Consider the following 18,795-nt stretch of genomic DNA (forward strand, 5'->3'; position numbering starts at 1 on the left):
GTGGTGGCTGAGAGGAGGCCAAGGAAAAAGCTGGATATTATACTGGAAAACCCCTCCCATCCCCTCTATGAGGAGCTAGCCAAGATGCAGAGCACGTTCAGCCATAGACTTATCCCCCGCACGACACACCATTTACATTTAGTAATTTAGCTGACGCTTTTATCCAAAGCGACTTACAAGTTCTGTATGACAAGTCAGCAGGAAGGGTATAACTCTTACAGCTGAGTAACAATGATCATCAAACAGTGGTGAAACTTGGGTGTTGCAGTGTTGAGTGCATAGTAGTAAAGACATATTAGTATAGTAGGAAGATTAGTGTTTAATAATTTTTTGTAAATTTCAGATATTGATTGAAGAAGTGTGTTATTAGTCAACAGCAAAAGATTGGTCAGGTTTCGGCTGTCCTAACTACACTGTTTGATCATTGTTACTCAGCTGAAAGAGTTGTACCCTTCCTGCTGACTTGTCGTACAGAACTTGTAAGTAACTGTGGTGGGAAGTTCGTTCCACCATTGTGGAGCGAGGACCGAGAATAGGCGGCTTCTCCTTGATGACCCTCCCGGAGCTCGGATAGGAGTACGGGTCTGAGGCGAACAGAGGATGTAGAGCGGAGGGGTCTTGACACACCACAAACCTTTTGTGCCAATAGCCATCAGGCACCGAGAAACGTGGGCACGGACTGCTGCCAATTGCTGGAGAACTAACGGTTGGTGAACTTGAGAAATGTTAGGACTATCTGACTTGATTGATTAATTAAAAACTTTATTAACAGATTGCAGAATGGGTACAATACAGTACGGCTCAATGCACAATTGTTAAGGGGATGCAGACCAGAGAAATACTTTCGTCTTGTTTACATCAGGGTCCCCCATTTTTAATTCATCAAGACATTTATGACATACACGACATTAAAGCATTACATCACGTGCAGGACTGGGTTATGAGAATTAGACCATGCCTAGGGGTGGTCGTTAGACCCCCCTAGGCATGGTCTAATTCTCATAACCCACGGCTGCGCGTGATGTAATGGCTTTTATACAATGGCCGATGTCATCCAACCTTATTGCTATACAATAAACACACATTAATTGAAGATTTATTGACAAAACCATCCGCAGAAAAAGTAGTTCCCAAAAATAATAAAAAGAGAAATTACCTGCATGTGGAAGCAGCTCGGAAGTGCATCCAACTGTTCTCAGTAAGACATCCAACAAACTAACACATCCAACTGTCTCTCAACTAAGACATCCAACAAACTAACACATCCAACTGTCTTTCAACTAAGACATCCAACAAACTAACACATCCAACAAACTAACACATCCATTTTTTCCATAGAACTTCATTCTTAGATGCTTCTATAGAAAGTAGGTAAAATAAATAAAAACTTTTCTTTGCCCTATATGAGGATTTTGTTTTATTTTTAATTTTTAAACCTACTTTCTATAGAAGCAGCTGGGAGGTGCACTGTTTTAAGTGAGCGTGGATTATTGAATTGATTGAATGATTGCTAATTTTATTACTGTCCGCCTTGTTTCCAACTGGTTAAGCTTGGCGACTCTTTCGAAGTCGCTCTCTTTCGAAGTTGGTTAAGCTTAGAGTTTGGAATCAGGGCTGGTGGTCTATCGCCCTGCTCTAAAGACAAACTCTAAGCTTAACCAACTTCGAAAGAGAGCGACTTCGAAAGAGTCGCCAAGCTTAACCAGTTGGAAACAAGGCGGACAGTAATACAATTTGCAATTAATCAATCAATCAATCAATTCGCGATTTTTATTTTGTTCCACAATGACTCATGACCCACCAATTACATAATCCAACATTGTTTAAGAAACAAACACATTCGCCGTGACAGAATCATTTTTCATTTAGCCTTATGACCCTATCAACATATCCTTTCGTAACGTTTACTGTCCGCCATCTTGCTTTCACTTCTAGAAACTCGCACGGCGGATTGATAGTAATTCGGTTGTGGGCGGGTCCTGGGACCAAGAGCGTTGGTTATAACAAATACCCACGTGTAACTTCACTGTTTCAGCCAATCAGAATCGAGAAATTTGCATGCCATTGTATAAACAGATATATACAGTACTGTTACATCCAGACATTTATGACATACAAGATATACAAATATACAGTACTGTTTAAGAGACAGAGATCCTAAAAGAAAATATATACACATTAGAGGGGGAAGAAACTGTACATTGGAGGGGGTTGGGTGGCTGGTTTGGACATTTACCGGGCCAGTTTCGAATTGCAGCCTCCCGTAGGTGCTCTTTGAGAGCGGTTTTGAAGGATGGTAGGGATTCAAATTATTTTACGGCTGTGGGTTGGGCGTTCCACATTGTTGTGGCCTATTTGCGAGATGTGTTTAGTCCCTTTAGACTCTTAATTATAAACACTGAATGGACTCGGTGCAGTGTGTTACTATGGTTTGGACCATGTATACCATTATCACTATTACTACTGTCTGATTGTAAACCCGCCACTACTACTGTTATCACTATTATCATTATTATTTTGCACTTTGATCTATTATTATTACAACCTATCCTACCTTTACCCCATCCCCCCATGCTGCTATGCCACTTGAATTTCCCCAAGCGGATTAATAAAGGGACACTTGAATTGATTTCAAATCACCTTTTCTTGCTAGGGAATCTGACCCATTAACCCAGAATTATGTATCTTACATAACGGTCAACTGTGAATCAAAGGCAATTATCAAATGGTCTTCAATCAACTGGGCCTGGCCACATGCTGTCATAATTGTGGAGCGAGGACAGAGAATAGCCTACTTAGCCTGCTTGATGAGCCCCCCGGAGCTCGGATAGGAGTGGGTCTGAGGCTGCCAGAAAATGTAGAGCAGAGGGGTCAATTAGGAACTAATTATTACGATAAACGTAGTTACAATGACAGCCTGTTGAGAGGACAAAAGAGCCTCTGGAGAGTAACAGGGAAAGGGGGATTTTTTTTTTTATAAAATAAAATAGAAAAGACAGACGATACATCACAGAGGTAAGGGAAACAATTAAAACAAACAAACAGACTAATTACAGTTAAAAGGCCGGGGTGACAGTGGCAGGTGTGTGTAAACAACTCTGTGGTAAGAGTCCTTAAAAGTAGTGAGGGGGATCAATTTGTCCATTTTCAAAGTAATACTGTTCAACTTCAATGGATTGTTAAGTTCAATGGATGAGTGACACAATAGCCCTCTGATCAGGTGTCAAGTAATGACAAAGATCATCGGATAATTTCCTCCCTCCCTTCCATACTAATGGACCACCAGAGCTGCTCACCATATCTCACTAGATGTTCCCCGTGTTAACACTTCCTTTGGTCAACCCTCCATCCCATTTGCTTTGGGTTGTTTACACATACCTGCGACTGTCACCCAGCTGTTCTGCTTCATGTATTACATACTGTACCTTGTCATGTTATTTGGTTGTTTGTTTGATGTGTTTTAATTATGTCCCGTGATGTTTGGCCCTCTTGTCCTCTCGCCAGGCCGTCATTGTAAATAAGAATTTCTTTCTTGACCCGCCTGGTTAAATAAAATAAACCACCTTTCCCTTTTCCATTGTCTACATCCGTTATGAATCACGAACAACACTATGTTTCAGCACCTTGATCAGAGGGTGAATTCATCACACAGCCATGACTGATGGACGAGCAGTGAGTCACTCGGTGGAGCTCTCATCCGAGCCAGTGATATCAGCTGTGGCAACAGGACGGTATGAAACATGAAAAACATTAGTGTTTTACGCATGTTCCAGACAGTGTTGTAGTCGAGTCACTAAATCTCGAGTCTGAGTCGAGTCTCGAGGCCCCAGTGTTCGAGTCCGAGTCCAAGTCTGAGTCACCAAAGAAGAGCCCAAGTCGAGTCCGAGTCGAGTCCCCATTACCCTAGTCCAAGTCAAGGTTGAGTCCACTGTGGCAGTCAAAGAGCTATGGTATACAAATAAAAAAAGGTCTACATTAAACATAAATGACACAGCGGTCACCATTTCAAAGGGAGTTTATTTACTTTGTGACACAATAGCCAAACAAATGCACTAGCCATCAATATATTATGCCAAATGATAAGGGCCTATTACGATTTTTTTTAGAAATAAATAACTGTATTTATCAATTAACAAGTCCGAGTCCTCGTCTGCACCTTCGAGTCCAAATGCAGTCGATGCTCGAGTCCAAGTCCAAGTCCAAGTCATCAGTGCTCAAGTCCAAGTTGAGTCACGAGTCCTGAAAATTAGTCCAGGAAAAACAAGCGAGCTAGCTGGCTGCTGTCATTGGTAATTCAGCTATATATTTAGGAGTTAGTTATTTCCAGGAACAAAAGCATTCATTTAGAAAGTTACATTGTTGATGCTTGAAATGTCTGAGCTTCCACGTTAACATATGGTTTTGTTTTTACTTAAGAGCGAATGTGAGATAATCCAACAAGCGAGCTAGCAGGCTGCTGTCATTGGTAACAGCTAGTTTACATAAACCTCAACCATTTCCCCCCCAAAATTGCTTTATTTCTGAGACATTGTGTTTGCTTACGCTTTGTCCATATTCAATAAGCGTTGTTGTGTGTCAACATTAGTTAAAACTCACTGTATCACTTGTATGGAACTATTTCTCCAAGCATATAATTTGGCTCAGCAGCTCCCATGGCTCTGTTGTGTTTGGCGGCTCAGAGGGCAGAACCAAAGTATAATAGGGTCAACAATTGGCTGAAAGTGAGGAAGAGGAAGTTGGACTTGTGCTCTGCTGGAAAGGAGCTGTATAAAGGACAATTATACATTGTGATGATTGTGTGTTTTGCGAGGTTCATGGCTGCTGTGGCAGTTATACACAAATATGAAAAAGAGAGCTGCACTGGCTTCCCATTGCCACACAAATACGCTGCGAAAGGAAAGGCTCCATCCTACCTCCGGTCAATGGTCTCTTAACTACACACCCTCAAGACCCCTATGCTCTACATCTTCTGGCCGCCTCAGACCCACTCTTATCCGAGCTCTGCAGGGGTCATCAAAGAGAAGCAGACTATTCTCGGTCCTCGCTCCACAATGGTGGAACAAACTTCACACCACAGTCAGGACAGCCGAAACCCGACCAATTTTCTGCCGTTAACTAAAAACACACTTCTTCAATCAATATCTGAAATGAATAAATATAAATACAAAGAATAATGTCTTTACACTCAAGACTGTAGCACTCAACACATTGTTTGACGAACAATGTTACTGACCCTTAGCTGTCAAGAGTTGTACCCGTGTTGTACAGAACTTGTAAATCGCTTTGGATAAATATTTTTTTATGTAAATGAGAGCAAATACATTTTCACAAGCTTCCCACTTCACTCTGACCCATCTATAACTCTGACCACGGGACTCGTGAGTAGCAGTGATTTGATATAATGTGCACATTTGAATGGCTTGTATTGAGAGTAATATAGTCATTTTAGATGGATTTAACAGCAACAGAGAGACGACACACCAATTTGTGGTTCAAATCTGTACTCAGTGAACTCAGTACAGTTTTATTATCTACAGTGAGTTATTGCATCAGCACACAGGGCCAGGCAGTATGTATTGTACAGTAAGGAAAGACATTGCATAGATAGAGTTCAATACCGTAGTAGATTGTGGGCACATTGCTGTGAAATTCCATAGCAATAACAAGGATGCAAAGGACAAGGATGCAACAAGAAATGTCCTCCCAGACAAAAAAGACACACATGCTAGGTTTCCTGCCCAATGCCCTTGACCAAGGTACTGGCATTACAACCGGAGTTGGTCCCTTGACCAAGGTGCTGGCATTACTATTGGAGTTGGTCCCTTGACCAAGGTACTGGCATTACAACCGGAGTTGGTCCCTGCCCCACTGCTCCTAAATATGGGTCAAATGCAGAGGACGAAGTTCCCCAAGGGGATTCATAAAGGTAACTTAATGTATGTGCTATGCAATGTTGTGATGGTAATGTTGAAAGGTTTTTGGCATCAGGATTACATGAATACTTTGTAAAACAAAAGCATAACTATACTGATCCAGGGTCAGCGATGAGGTCCCCATAACTGTTAAAAATTTGAAGGCAAAACTGATCCGAGCTCAGATCTCCTTTTCTGAAATGTTTGGTAAGTCCAAGCTCGTTCTTCTGCTGTGAATCTCCTGTTTTGCTATAAAGGATAGCGCCTCTATTTCTGTTGTTATGTACTGGATCTTACAGAGAAGTCTGAGGACAAGCCTGAATCTTTTCATCGTCTAGTATTCTAGTCAAGCATGGTTGCAATTGAACAGTGGGTTTTGTGTGGGTTGTTTCTCATAAAATCAAGTGTTCTTTGAGAGAAAGGCTATGTTCAGGCTGCAGACGAAAGTGTCTCAAATCTGATTTAGGGCCACTTTCATAATGTGGTCCTAAATCAGATACAGCAACTGCAACGCGACCTCAGTCTGAATGGTCACTCGACTTTTACATCACTCAGTCTAGATTGACATTTGTCACAATTTTTTTTTTTACATCCATCTTCTTTATTGTTAATTTGCACATGCCTGTCAGTTCAGGAGCGTGACCGGTTCACACTGGAATCTGATATTGGTATTAGATTCACATTATAAATTATGTGAACAGCCAAACAAAAAAAGATCAGAACTGAGCACTAAGGCTTGCAGTGTGAATGTAATATTCTGATACCCCGGAAGGCTGTTGCATAAATGATGAGTCACAAACCAAACGTCTCAATATGAGGATGACGGACACTTGTCTGATGTCTTCCTATCAACCTCAAAGCAGGGAGGACATTCACCCACATGACAAAAAGAGTAGTGTTGTTTATTATAGCTCAGTATATCATGGTTGATAACCGCAAGTGTCTATACTGTGTAAAACACCAAGTGCCACCTGCACAGAACTCAGCACAACCACAAAACATTAATTAACTAAATACTAACTTGAATCTAAAAGTAAAACTCTTTTCTTTTTTCTTGATCTTCGCCCCAAAAGCTTACCCTTTACCCACAGGAAGGAGGGGTCTTTAAAATGACCAGGAGTCAAACGTTTGGGGTACAACAGCTGCTCAGAGGAATCTTGTTATTATTAAAAATATTTTTTACAAACTGCACAGAAGAAGGCGTTTACCCACAGAACGTGAATAGATCAAAAGTGTATCACAGTCATTTCCTTTAGTTGACCTCAGATGGCTTCTGTAGGATCTCGAGAACGTTGCTATGGAAATGAGCGTTGTTTCATATGTGGTATAGAATGATTGATCATGCTGTCATGGAAATCAGTGTTGCTTCACTGCATGAGACTCAGGCCTCAAACACACCTGCAGATTTGGAAGGATTTAACTTTGGAAAAAAAGTGGTCCTGGAAACTTCGGAGTTGGACTATACACATGGAAAAAGGTTGGTAAAACCAGAGCCCTTTATTACCAGAGTTCGGACAGTGAGGTTTTCAGTGGCTTAACTACAAAAGGCTCTAGTTACTCCGTGACGACCTGATCAAACATCCTATGGCAGTCGTATTAATGAACAGTGGAGGGTGGACAGTGAGTTTGAACAAGAACAGAATAAGCCAGTTCTGTCAAGTTTGACGTGTTTACCGGATAATTCCCTGCTTATACCTCAAAGTCTGACTCCGATGTCCCCCCCGCCTTACTATTCCCCCCCACTACTCCTCCTAGCCGCCGACATCTCGACCCTCCGCCCCCCCCCCCCCCCCCCCCCACGGCGCCCTCATCCTGTGCACCTCCTCGTCTGTGGATCCGTCTTCCAGGGAGAGAGAGAGAGAGAGAGAGAGAGAGAGAGAGAGAGAGAGAGAGAGAGAGAGAGAGAGAGAGAGAGAGAGAGAGTGAGCGGCGGCGCTGGGATCACTTGTGCTTGCAGCGCTGGCTCCTTTCCAGATAGATCTGCTCGGTGAAAGGTCTGCAAACACAGGAGAACAAACACATAACGGGCCAATAAATCAACGGCAGGGAACCTCGGCCACAATACGCCGTACCAACCGTACCAGCCCGTGCTGGGGACCTGTGTGTGTGTGACTAATATGTACTGTACCGGTGTGCTCAACCATGAGGGGCGAGGGGGGGCGGGGAAGTGAGAGTGTGTGAGTGTGTGCATGTGAGCATATATGTATGTGTGTGTGTGGAGGGGACACGGTGTGCATGTGTTGTGTCCTTCGTCTCCCCGCTGCGAATGGTCCCGTCGCCGTGCGGATGATTGCTCACTGGCCTCTACAGCCGACATCCTGTTCAAGTCTAAGCAGCTGCACCACAGAACACCAGCTTCACCGCCCAAGACCTCGTTGTGCTAAACGATTAGAGACTGGAGGGTCAATTAAAGTGAAGATCGAGTCGCCGTTTGGCACCACTCCCCCAATTAAAAAGGGGCACTTCGCCAAATAAGAACGCTAATCGTAATCTCACAGACATCCAAAAAACTGTTTTGCACACGTTCATGTAGTTTGACAGTTATTGAATAGTAGACTTATATAGAGCTTTTATCCAAAGCGCTTTACAACTTTATGTCTCACATTCACCCATTCACACACTGACGGCAGACCATGCAAGGTGCCGACCTGCTCATCGGGGGCAGTTAGGGGTTAAGTGCTGTGAAAGGAAAATATTATCATGTCATATAGTTTCTGTGTTAAATACATATTTCTCTGTACAAAGCTTTAACTAGTCTGACTAGGCAAAGACACTAGGTGACAGTTTTTTTTTTTTTTTTTTTTTATACCAGTGGGCAATGGCCACTAGATACATTTTTTGGTACACATCAGCTAACATAGAGTGAGCAGAAGTTGGGGAGGAAAGAGGGGGGGGAGGAGAGAAAGAGGGAAGGGGAAGGGGTGGGGGTGACAAATAGAGAGGAGAGAAGAAGAAAACATAAAAGATAAAATAAAAGACAAACAAAAATAAGATTCAATAATAAAAACAAGGACAGTGTTCTTATAAACAACAGCCAAGGTTTAGGAGATATGACATTTGGCCTATTCTCCAGTTTCTCCAGTTATATTTCGTATAGCATCGCGTCCCGCTCTGAGCCTTACGAGATATACTTCCATCTCCTGTGATACCTAATGTATCTCCCACGAACAAAAAACACATGCACCCCACCTGTATGGGGCCCCGCCCCTTATGGTGGTACCACCCATATAACCATGACTCTGGTCATGAAACACCCTTCCTCTATTTTCGTCCCAGCGTACTGGATGCTTGCACCATACGAGCTAGCGGAATGAAAAGATTAAGGAAGATTAATAATGTTGAGGGCTTACCGGAGGATTGTGTTTCCCTGGATTCTCCGGAGCTTGTTTCGACGACGCAGACCTATGCTGGTGGTTCCTCGGCTGACGGCGACGGACCGAGGGGCAGCGTACAAGGTTTGGCTAACGGGTCGGCTTGTACAAAGGTGAGGTCTGTGTCAGTAGGCGTCGATGTCGGTGTTGGTCGTGCTGTGGAGTATGTTTCGGCACCAGGGCCGGGGCGGCTTGGCGATCGTTCCACTGTAGTGGGCGATGTCTTGGCGATCCTGGAACATGCTGTTGACGCTAATGCTACTGCTACTGCTAATGCTAATGCTACTGCTGCTTCTTCTGCTAACGCTGATGTTGATGCTGGAATGTCTAATAATCCCCGCCGCGGGATTCCGCTTTTCCCTCCTCTTGCCACCTTCATTGATGAAGGTCAGTCGGTGGTGGGTGTGGGGGGGTTCGCTGAGCTCTATTTACCTTTTTTGCGGGTGAAGGGGCTGACGACGGGGTGCAGCCCGGGGGTACCTTGGCTAAGTAGCCAGGTAGCTTCTTTTTTGTGCCCAGGCGGGGATGAACGACGTTCCGCCCGGCCGTTGCTTGATAGCATGTCGGCTCGGAGGGTGGCAGTATGGACGAATGAGTGGTATACTGCTGCAGGATGGCATTTAGCGGCGGCCAGTGTTGTGGCTCAGCTGGCTACTTTCCTATCCAAGATGGCGTCGGGTTGTAGGTCTTTGGGTCCAACCGACACTATGAACGTGATTCATGTTTGTGGTGTTATAGAGATCTTGACTCAGTCGCAAGCTATAACTGCGGGGAGGATTCGGATGCTATCGACTTTGGTTGTTAGGCATCTTTGGTTGGAGCAGTCTCCTTTTGGGGAAGAGGATAGGTTTTCTCTCCTCACGACTCCTTTTTCCACAGATAGTCTTTTTGGGCGTTCTGTGGAGGCGCAGGCGGTTTTTGATTCGGGTCCTACACCGCCTCACGCTGTGCAGCCAGGGGTGGGAGCACGGTCTCGTCAACGACTGTGGCGAGATCCTCGACAGGCGGCCATGTTTCCCCCGCCAGTGGTGCCCTGGTTGGAGAATCGACAGGGTTTCGCAAGGCCGACAGTCTTGGCGGCCGAGGGATCGGCCATTTTGGGTGATTTCGGGGTTGGTAAACCACCCCGTCGTCATTTTGCCGCGAGCAGCCCGCTCCCCGTTCAGTCCTCTCTCTGGTATCCCCAGAAGCGGGGCTTTGAGTGTTCTCCTTTGGCTGCGGGCCGCGAACCTTCTTTGAAGCGTATGCGGCGCCATTCTTCACTTCTCATGGAGACAGGGGCTGACACCCAGTTGATGGCTGAGCCTGGGTCTGTCCGTGAGAATGTTCCGTCGTCGCGTGGTTCCTACACCGCAGGTTGTGGGTGGGTGGAACCTGGTGTTGCAGCTGCCACTAGCTCCAGTGGTCAGCAGGGGGACTCGGTGCCTCTTCTGTTGAATGCTCAGCAGGGGTTACCCCGGCTTCGCCCTCGCCAGGCGGGGTATCGCGCTGTTGCCTCCCACTCCCGTCAAACCGGCAGTGGTCTGCAAAGGAGAGGCTGGTGTGATTTGAGTGGTAGCAATATCACTGCAGGGCTTCGGCGTGTAGGAGCCCATGGGGTCCTCAGGCCTTGCGTGTCTGGCTGCGGAACGGCTCCTCAGCGTGTGCTGGAGGGGTGTTCAGGGGGTGAGTGTGTGTCCACAAGTTTGATGACCGCTTCTCCCGTATCAAACCGGCCCTTTCTGTCGGGGTCCCCCCTTGGGTGCTTTGCACGACGGGGGGGACCGGGCCAATTATCTGCTGTTCCTTGCGGCCCAGCGTCAGTTGACGGCGGGGGCGCTGTGGGATTATATTCACATATGGCGACGGGAATGTCCCTTGAATCGGTGGATGAGGAGAACGTTAGAGGCGGGGCTGGTTTTGCAGTTTGCGCGGCCCCATCCTCCGTTCTCAGGTTTGGTGCCGACCCTATTGTTAGGGTCGGGCGCGGTGACAGCCCTGGCCGACGAGATTCAATCTCTGTTGGCGAAGCAGGCCGTCGTTGTGGTCCCGAGAGAGGACGCAATGTCAGGCGTCTACTCCCGTTATTTTCTGGTGCCCAAGAAAACTGGGGGGGTCAGACCTATACTGAATCTGTCCATGTTCAATCGGTTGATTGTAGTGAGACCGTTCAGGATGTTGACCGTCCGACTCCTTCTGCTTGCTGTCAGGAGGGGGGACTGGTTCACCTCCATAGACCTGAAGGATGCGTATTTTCACATACCCATTTTCCCTCCTCACAGGAAGTTCCTACGGTTCCTGTTTCAGGGCGTAGCGTACGAGTACCACAGAATGCCGTTCGGTTATTCTCTGGCTCCCCGCACATTCACCAAGTGCGTGGCGGCTGCTCTGGGGCCTTTACGTCGTCGGGGGATACGAGTTCTGTTCTATCTCGACGACATTCTGCTCCTCAGCCGTTCAGAGGAGGTTGCCAGGTCTCATACTCGACTGGTGGTGGAATTCCTCACCAGCCTGGGTTTTGCTGTGAATTGGAAGAAGAGTACCCCTCTTCCCAGTCAACAGGTGGAGTACTTGGGCTTGACATTGAGGTCGAAGCCCATGCTTGCGACCCTCTCGGAGCAGCGTCGGGGGGCTCTCCGTCACGCGCTCGGGGGTTTCCGTCTGGGAGGGACGGTTACGGCGCTGCAGGTGATGCGTCTGCTGGGCCTTATGTCGGCGGCCCACACGGTGGTTCCTCTTGGCCTCCTCTTTATGAGGCGGATACAGAGGTGGTTTCTCTCTTTGAGAATAGATCCGGTGTGGGGCAAAGGGAGACGGTTGACGGTTCCTTTGTCGATATGGGGGGATCTCGCCCACTGGGGGAGGCTGGGTATCCTCTCCGCTGGGGTCCCCATGGGCAGCAGTGGCTCCCACGTCACGGTTTTCACCGACGCCTCTCTCACAGGTTGGGGAGGGGCGTTTCGGACCCACGCAGTGGGGGGCAGCTGGACGGGTCATGCCGACCCAGCTGTCCTGCATATCAATGTGTTGGAGTTGAAGGCGGTCCTCCTGGTCCTCAAACGGCTCGGCCACCTGGTGGTAGGCGAACATGTTTTGATCAGGACGGACAATGTGACGGCGGCGGCGTATATCAACAGGCAGGGTGGGACTCGTTCCGCCCGCCTGCTCCGGGTGGCGCGCGAACTGTTACTATGGGCATCCCGCAGGCTGCGCAGTCTGCGGGCGCTCCACGTTCCTGGTACGGAAAATGTGGCGGCGGATATAATGTCTCGGGGCGGTCCTCGTCGCGACGAGTGGGAACTCCGCCCCGACATAGTCAGACAGATCTGGGATCGGTTCGGGGAGGCCTCGGTAGATCTGTTTGCGTGCCGACGTTCTCACAAGTGCCCCTTGTGGTTCTCGCTCAGTCGAGCGGATCATCCCCCCTTGGGGGTGGATGCCTTCTCGACCTTTCCGTGGCCGCCCGGTCTTCTGTACGCCTTCCCTCCTGTACAGCTGTTGAGTCAGCTGTTGGAGCGGATACGGAGGGAGCGCAGGACGGTGATCCTGGTCGCGCCGGACCGGGGCACGTCAGTGTGGTTCCCGGTCTTAATCCAGCTTCTGGTCGCTCCTCCTTGGGTCATTCCGTGGTCAGCGACGGCCCTCTCGCAGCACAACGGAGTGCTTGTCCAGCCTCCGGTGTTGGGTCAACGCCTGGTGGTGTGGCTGGTGGGAGGGTGAGTCTGGAGAGGATGGATCCCGCAGTGGTTGATACCATCCGGTGTGCGCATGCTCCCTCCACTGTCGCGGTTTATGCGGGCAGGTGGCGTGCGTTCCAAGAATGGTGTAAGGGGGGGGGCTGGGACCCAGTCTCCTGCCCCCTGGATGCTGTTCTGGGTTATCTCCAGTCTCTCCTTGATAGTCTGTCGGCTTCGACAGTGAGGGTATATACAGCAGCTATATCCTCCTATCATGAGGGATTTGAGGGGGATGTCTTGTTCAGCCACCCTCTTGTGAAGCGTTTCCTGCTTGGCGCTCGACGCGTTAAGCCGGTGCAACGCTCCTTTGGTCGGGTAGCAGGAGTGTATGGGTATGGGCCGCAGTGTGTTGAGTCACACGTGGTTCCGCCTGTACGGTGTGTTCAAGGGGTTCTGGCTCCCTCTTGTTCGCATTCAGGTGGAGTTGACTGCGCCCCCCCTTCGTTAGGAAGGATGGGGTGACAGGGCTCCCCGCACCCCTTGATGTGGGCTTACGGGTCCTCAGGGGGTACATCTGTCGGGTCTCGCGCCCGCTCTTCCCCATTATCTCGTAAGGCTCAGAGCGGGACGCGATGCTATACGAAATATAACGATAGGTTATGTAGATAACCTAGTTATATTAGTATAGGCTAAGCGTCCCGCTCTGCGCGCCCTGAGTTCCCTCTTGAGGGGTCTTTTCCTGGGACGGGTTTTTGGCGAGGAAGGGTGTTTCATGACCAGAGTCATGGTTATATGGGTGGTACCACCATAAGGGGCGGGGCCCCATACAGGTGGGGTGCATGTGTTTTTTGTTCGTGGGAGATACATTAGGTATCACAGGAGATGGAAGTATATCTCGTAAGGCTCAGAGCGGGACGCTTAGCCTATACTAATATAACTAGGTTATCTACATAACCTATCGTTCTAGTGTGAAGACATAACAAAGCCCCTAGACCCGCCTTTTGTTTTCATTCTTCTCATCTTTATTATTACTGTATATTCTGGCATCTCATGTACGTCATGTCAATCATGTATTTAATGTTAAGTCTGACCAGACCTCTTTCTCACTTTCTGGTCAGACGTTAGTATGTCTGATTGTAAACTGAGCTCTGTGGCCGACAGAAATAAACGATGTTCTATATTTTCATATATACCAATTGACTATTTCTACAGTTCACTGCCATGGCTCATTTGAATTATTCCACAACAGTGCCTTACTCACACTGGGGAACAACTGGGAACCTTCCGATTACCAGACGGCCGCTCTACCTCCTGAGCCACTGTCTCCCCTCATTTATTGAGAGTAAATGAGTTTGAATGTGGCCAACGGTGATGTCATCGGGGACGTTGGATCCTTGTGTTGTGTTTAATTACAGCTCAATTAAATGATGTAGTAGCAATGCCTTGTCTTATAGGGACTGCTGCCTTATCATTTCATTGGGCTGTAATTAACACAACAAAAGGATTCAATGTCCCCGATGACATCACTGGTGGCCATATTCAAACTCATTACTTGAATAACAGTCAAACTAAAAGAATGTGTGCAAAACTGTTTAGATATTATAAACACAAAAGACGAGAGGGAGTAGGTTATAATAAATCACATCACGGCAGAGAGTGCTGCTGGTTTTAATGCAACATCTGATTGAGGATTTCCATGCTAATGTATCATTTTAGAATACAAAATCTAATGTCATATTTTGAATAATAGACTGAGATATTAAGTTTAATTCTGCTCAGCAACAGCTATATATACACACATGAATAGGCATACGTGTTGCTGAGCAACATGAATAAAATCAATCTGACATATGGATATAATTTCATTGTAAATTGGACTGTAAACAAAGTGTAATACAGGTGGCCATGCCTGAGATTATTACCTTTGATTATATAGAATAAAAAAAAAGTTGGGATGCCTTCGGCCTATCAGAATCCTCGATCAGAACCAGCCGTTGTATAATAAAAAAAAAACTAAAAAAAAAAAACGCTGTGTGTCGCCACACTGTGTGTTAGGATGGGTCAAATGCAGAGAACGAATTTCCCCAAGAGGATTAATGGTTAAGGTTAAATTTAATTTAATTACATTTTAATTTAATATAAGTGGAGAGGATACACGTGAGAGACAATGAGAGAGACAGAAATCTCTGTCCAAAACTAGGAGAATCACACCAAAATGATCTGGATGGATAGACAGCACTCTAGGTACCTCTGGTAATGTGCGACAGCCAAACACACACATACAGTATATATAACAGTTATATGAATGGGAAGGCACGGTTTGAGGGAGGCGTGAGAGTGGAAAGAGAGAACAGGTGTGATTAGATGTAATGTGCAAACACAGCGATGGAATAGTAAACACTATAGCCATTCTTCCTGCTCTGTGCCTAGAATACAGGGCTTTTCTTAGAGTGTGTGTGTGTGTGTGTGTGTGTGTGTGTGTGTGTGTGTGTGTGTGTGTGTGTGTGTGTGTGTAGGGGTGGGGGGGCAGAAGTTTACCTCTCAATTTGTACGCGAGCATGCTCATCTGTGTGTGTGTTTGTTTGTTGACGGACACATGATTCCATATATAAATGTAGGTCAATCACAGCAATCTTGGAAAGTAATTCAGATGCATCATAGCAGAATGCGTAGGCGTGTGTACAGTATATTTGTTGACAGGTAGTTATCTCCACCAGGATTATGCGATCAATCTGTCAAGAGTGTGAGTATGTGTGCGTGTCCAAAGCATATCTCGCCACCTAAAAGGCCTAACATTCCTAACATCCTTCCTATGCTTCCTATCACCATTCCTATACTTCCTACCACCGTTCCTATGCTTCGTATCACCATTCCTATGCTTCCTATCACTCTTCATATCACCATTCCTATGCTTCCTATCACTCTTCCTATGCTTCCTATCACCATTCCTATGCTTCCTAACATCCTTCCTATGCTTCCTTCACCCTTCCTATGCTTCCTAACATCCTTCCTATGCTTCCTATCACCATTCCTATGCTTCCTATCACCATTCCTATGCTTCCTATCACAATTCCTATGCTTAACATCCTTCCTATGCTTCCTATCACCATTTCTATGCTTCATATGCTTCCTATCACCCTTCTATGCTTCATATGCTTCCTATCACCCTTCCTATGCTTCCTATCACCCTTCCTATGCTTCCTATCACCATTCCTATGCTTAACATCCTTCCTATGCTTCCTATCACCCTTCTATGCTTCATATGCTTCCTATCACCCTTCCTATGCTTCCTATCACCATTCCTACGCTTCCTAACATCATTCCTATGCTTCCTATCACCGTTCACATGCTTCCTATCACCCTCCCTATGCTTCCCATCATCCTTCCTAACATCCTTCCTATGCTTCCTATCACCATTCCTATGCTTCCTAACATCCTTCCTATGCTTCCTATCACCATTTATATGCATCATATCACCCTCCCTATGCTTCCTATCATCATTCCTATCACCCTCCCTATGCTTCCTATCATTATTCATATGCTTCCCATCAGCTGTCCTGTGCTTCCTAACATCCTTCCTCTGCTTGAATGACTTTTGAATGACTTTTATTTATATAGCACCCTTCACAGCACGAATGCACAGGGTGCTTTACACTACAGCTTAATATAAAAACACAATAAAACAAAATCAGAAATAAATGACAACAACAACAGACAGTAGTTAAAAAAAGACAGTGAAACCAGAAAAGTAGAATAAAAGAATTTGGATAAAACCAGATAGAAACAAGTAGAATAAAAGAATTTGGATAAAATCATGAGTCACTAATTAAAACAAAACTATAGGAACAGTGAGGACAAGAAAAAGAAAAAGTGCCTATGTATGACCAAAGGCCTGTCTGAACAAATGTGTTTTTAGTTGTTTTTTAACATCCTTCCTAACATACTTCCTCTGCTTCCTAACATCCTTCCTAACATCCGGCACAGCGGGGCGGCACGGTGGTGTAGTGGTTAACACTATCGCCTCACAGCTAGAAGGTCCTGGGTTCGATTCCCGCTTGGGGACCAGGTTGCCAGGTAACCAGGTGGGGTATCTCCCGAGCCTTTCTGTGTGGAGTTTGCATGTTCTCTCCCCGTGCTCGCAAGGGTTTCCCCTCCAGAAGATAAACCCAATGGAAAAACATGCAGAACAGATCACTAGCACTGTTGTGTCCCTGACGAAGACGGACAGGAGCACTTGAATTTGGTCCCTGGGCACGGCCCACACCACAGCCCATGTCGGGAAGGACGAGGGGATGAGAAAAGTGCAGAGAGACATTTCATCGGCAACTCAGTGCATGTGTGTGTGTGTGTGTTCCTGTGGGTCGCCCCTCTCGCATGTGTATGTGATTCTGCATGATAATTAAAGACTTCTTCTGATCCTTCCTATATGCTTCCTAACATCATGTCTTTGTGTGTGTTGTGTCTGGCGTGCCGTCTGGTGGAGATTTGCGCTCGTCACTCTATGCAGGCCTAAATGACTACAGACTGGTGGCACTCACCTCTGTGGTCATGAAATGCTTTGAGAGGCTGGTCAAGGATTACATCTGTGCCTCCCTCCCTAGTACCATGGACCCATTGCAGTTTGCATACAGGATAAACAGGTCCACTGACGACGCGGTCTCCCAGGTACTGCACAGCACCCTTTCTCACCTTGACAGTCAGAAGGGGGGCTATGTGAGATTGCTGTTCATTGACTATAGTTCAGCTTTCAATACCATAGTCCCCACCAGACTGACTGACAAGTTGATCGATCTGGTTCTGAACTCCACCCTGAGCGCCTGGATCCTGGACTTTCTGACCGACAGGCCCCAGGCGGTCAGGGTGGGTGGACACACCTCCAACTCAATCACCCCAGGGCTGTGTTCTCAGCCCCCTGCTCTATTCCCTGTACACACATGACTGTGTGGCCAGGTTCAGCTCCAACTCCATAGTGAAGTTTGCGGACGACACGGTGGTGGTGGGTCTGATCTCTGACAACGACGAGAAGATCTACCGGGAGGAGGTTGATAACGGCTTACTCCTGAACATTGGTAAGACTGATCATGGATTTTAGGAGAATACAGCAGGGGATTAATGGGGCTATCGTGGACAGGGTGAGCAGTTTTATGTACCTGGGAGTCCACATCACTGAGGACCTGACATGGACAACACACACAGACACTGGTGAAAAAGGCAAAACAGTGCCTCTATCACCTGAGACGATTAAGGAAGTACAGAGTATCGGGGAAGATACTCCAGTCCTTCTATTCCGAGGCTGTGGAGAGCATCCTGACTGGGAATATCACTGCCTGGTTTGGCAACTGCACCACCCAGGACAGAAAGGCTCTACAGAGTGGTGTGCTCAGCAGAGCGTACTACGGGTATTGCACTACCACCCCTGCAGGACTTATACAATAGGAGGTGCAAATCCAGAGCCTGCAGAATATTATTAGGGTCCTTCATTATTAATTATTAATGAAGGACCCTCACCACCTCAACAATAGCCTGTTCAAGCTGCTGCAGTCAGGCAAGCACCTATGCATACATGCAGCAAGAACAGAGAGACTCAGACTCAGCTTCTTCCCCCAGGCCATCAGAACACTGATCCCTCCACACACAGGCACACATGAACACACACACACACACACACACAGACTAAACACGTTTCGCAATTATGCCACATCAATGTGGAACGTCCTACCCAAAGCTGTAAAGGAATGTGAATCACTACCCACTTTCAAAACCACTCTCAAAGAACACCTACGGGAGACTCCAATTCGAAACTGGCCCATGTAAATGTCCTAACCCAACCCCCTTCAATGTACAGTAAATTACCTA

General features: G+C 46.8%; 1 protein-coding gene across 1 annotated transcript in view; it reads right to left on the bottom strand.

Moving 5' to 3' along the window:
- Nucleotides 1-7,793: 7,793 nt before the first annotated feature.
- Nucleotides 7,794-18,795, bottom strand: part of pemt (phosphatidylethanolamine N-methyltransferase) — a 232,754-nt gene continuing 221,752 nt past the window's right edge. Inside the window, exon 7 of the mRNA XM_084323262.1 lies at nt 7,794-7,908. Within this exon, the coding sequence (XP_084179388.1) occupies nt 7,854-7,908 (55 nt within the window). The 3' untranslated portion in view covers nt 7,794-7,853. The remainder of the gene's footprint in view (nt 7,909-18,795) is intronic.

This window comes from Notolepis coatsorum (assembly GCF_963971535.1).
Source record: "Notolepis coatsorum genome assembly, chromosome: 10".
Classification (NCBI taxonomy): domain Eukaryota; kingdom Metazoa; phylum Chordata; class Actinopteri; order Aulopiformes; family Paralepididae; genus Notolepis; species Notolepis coatsorum.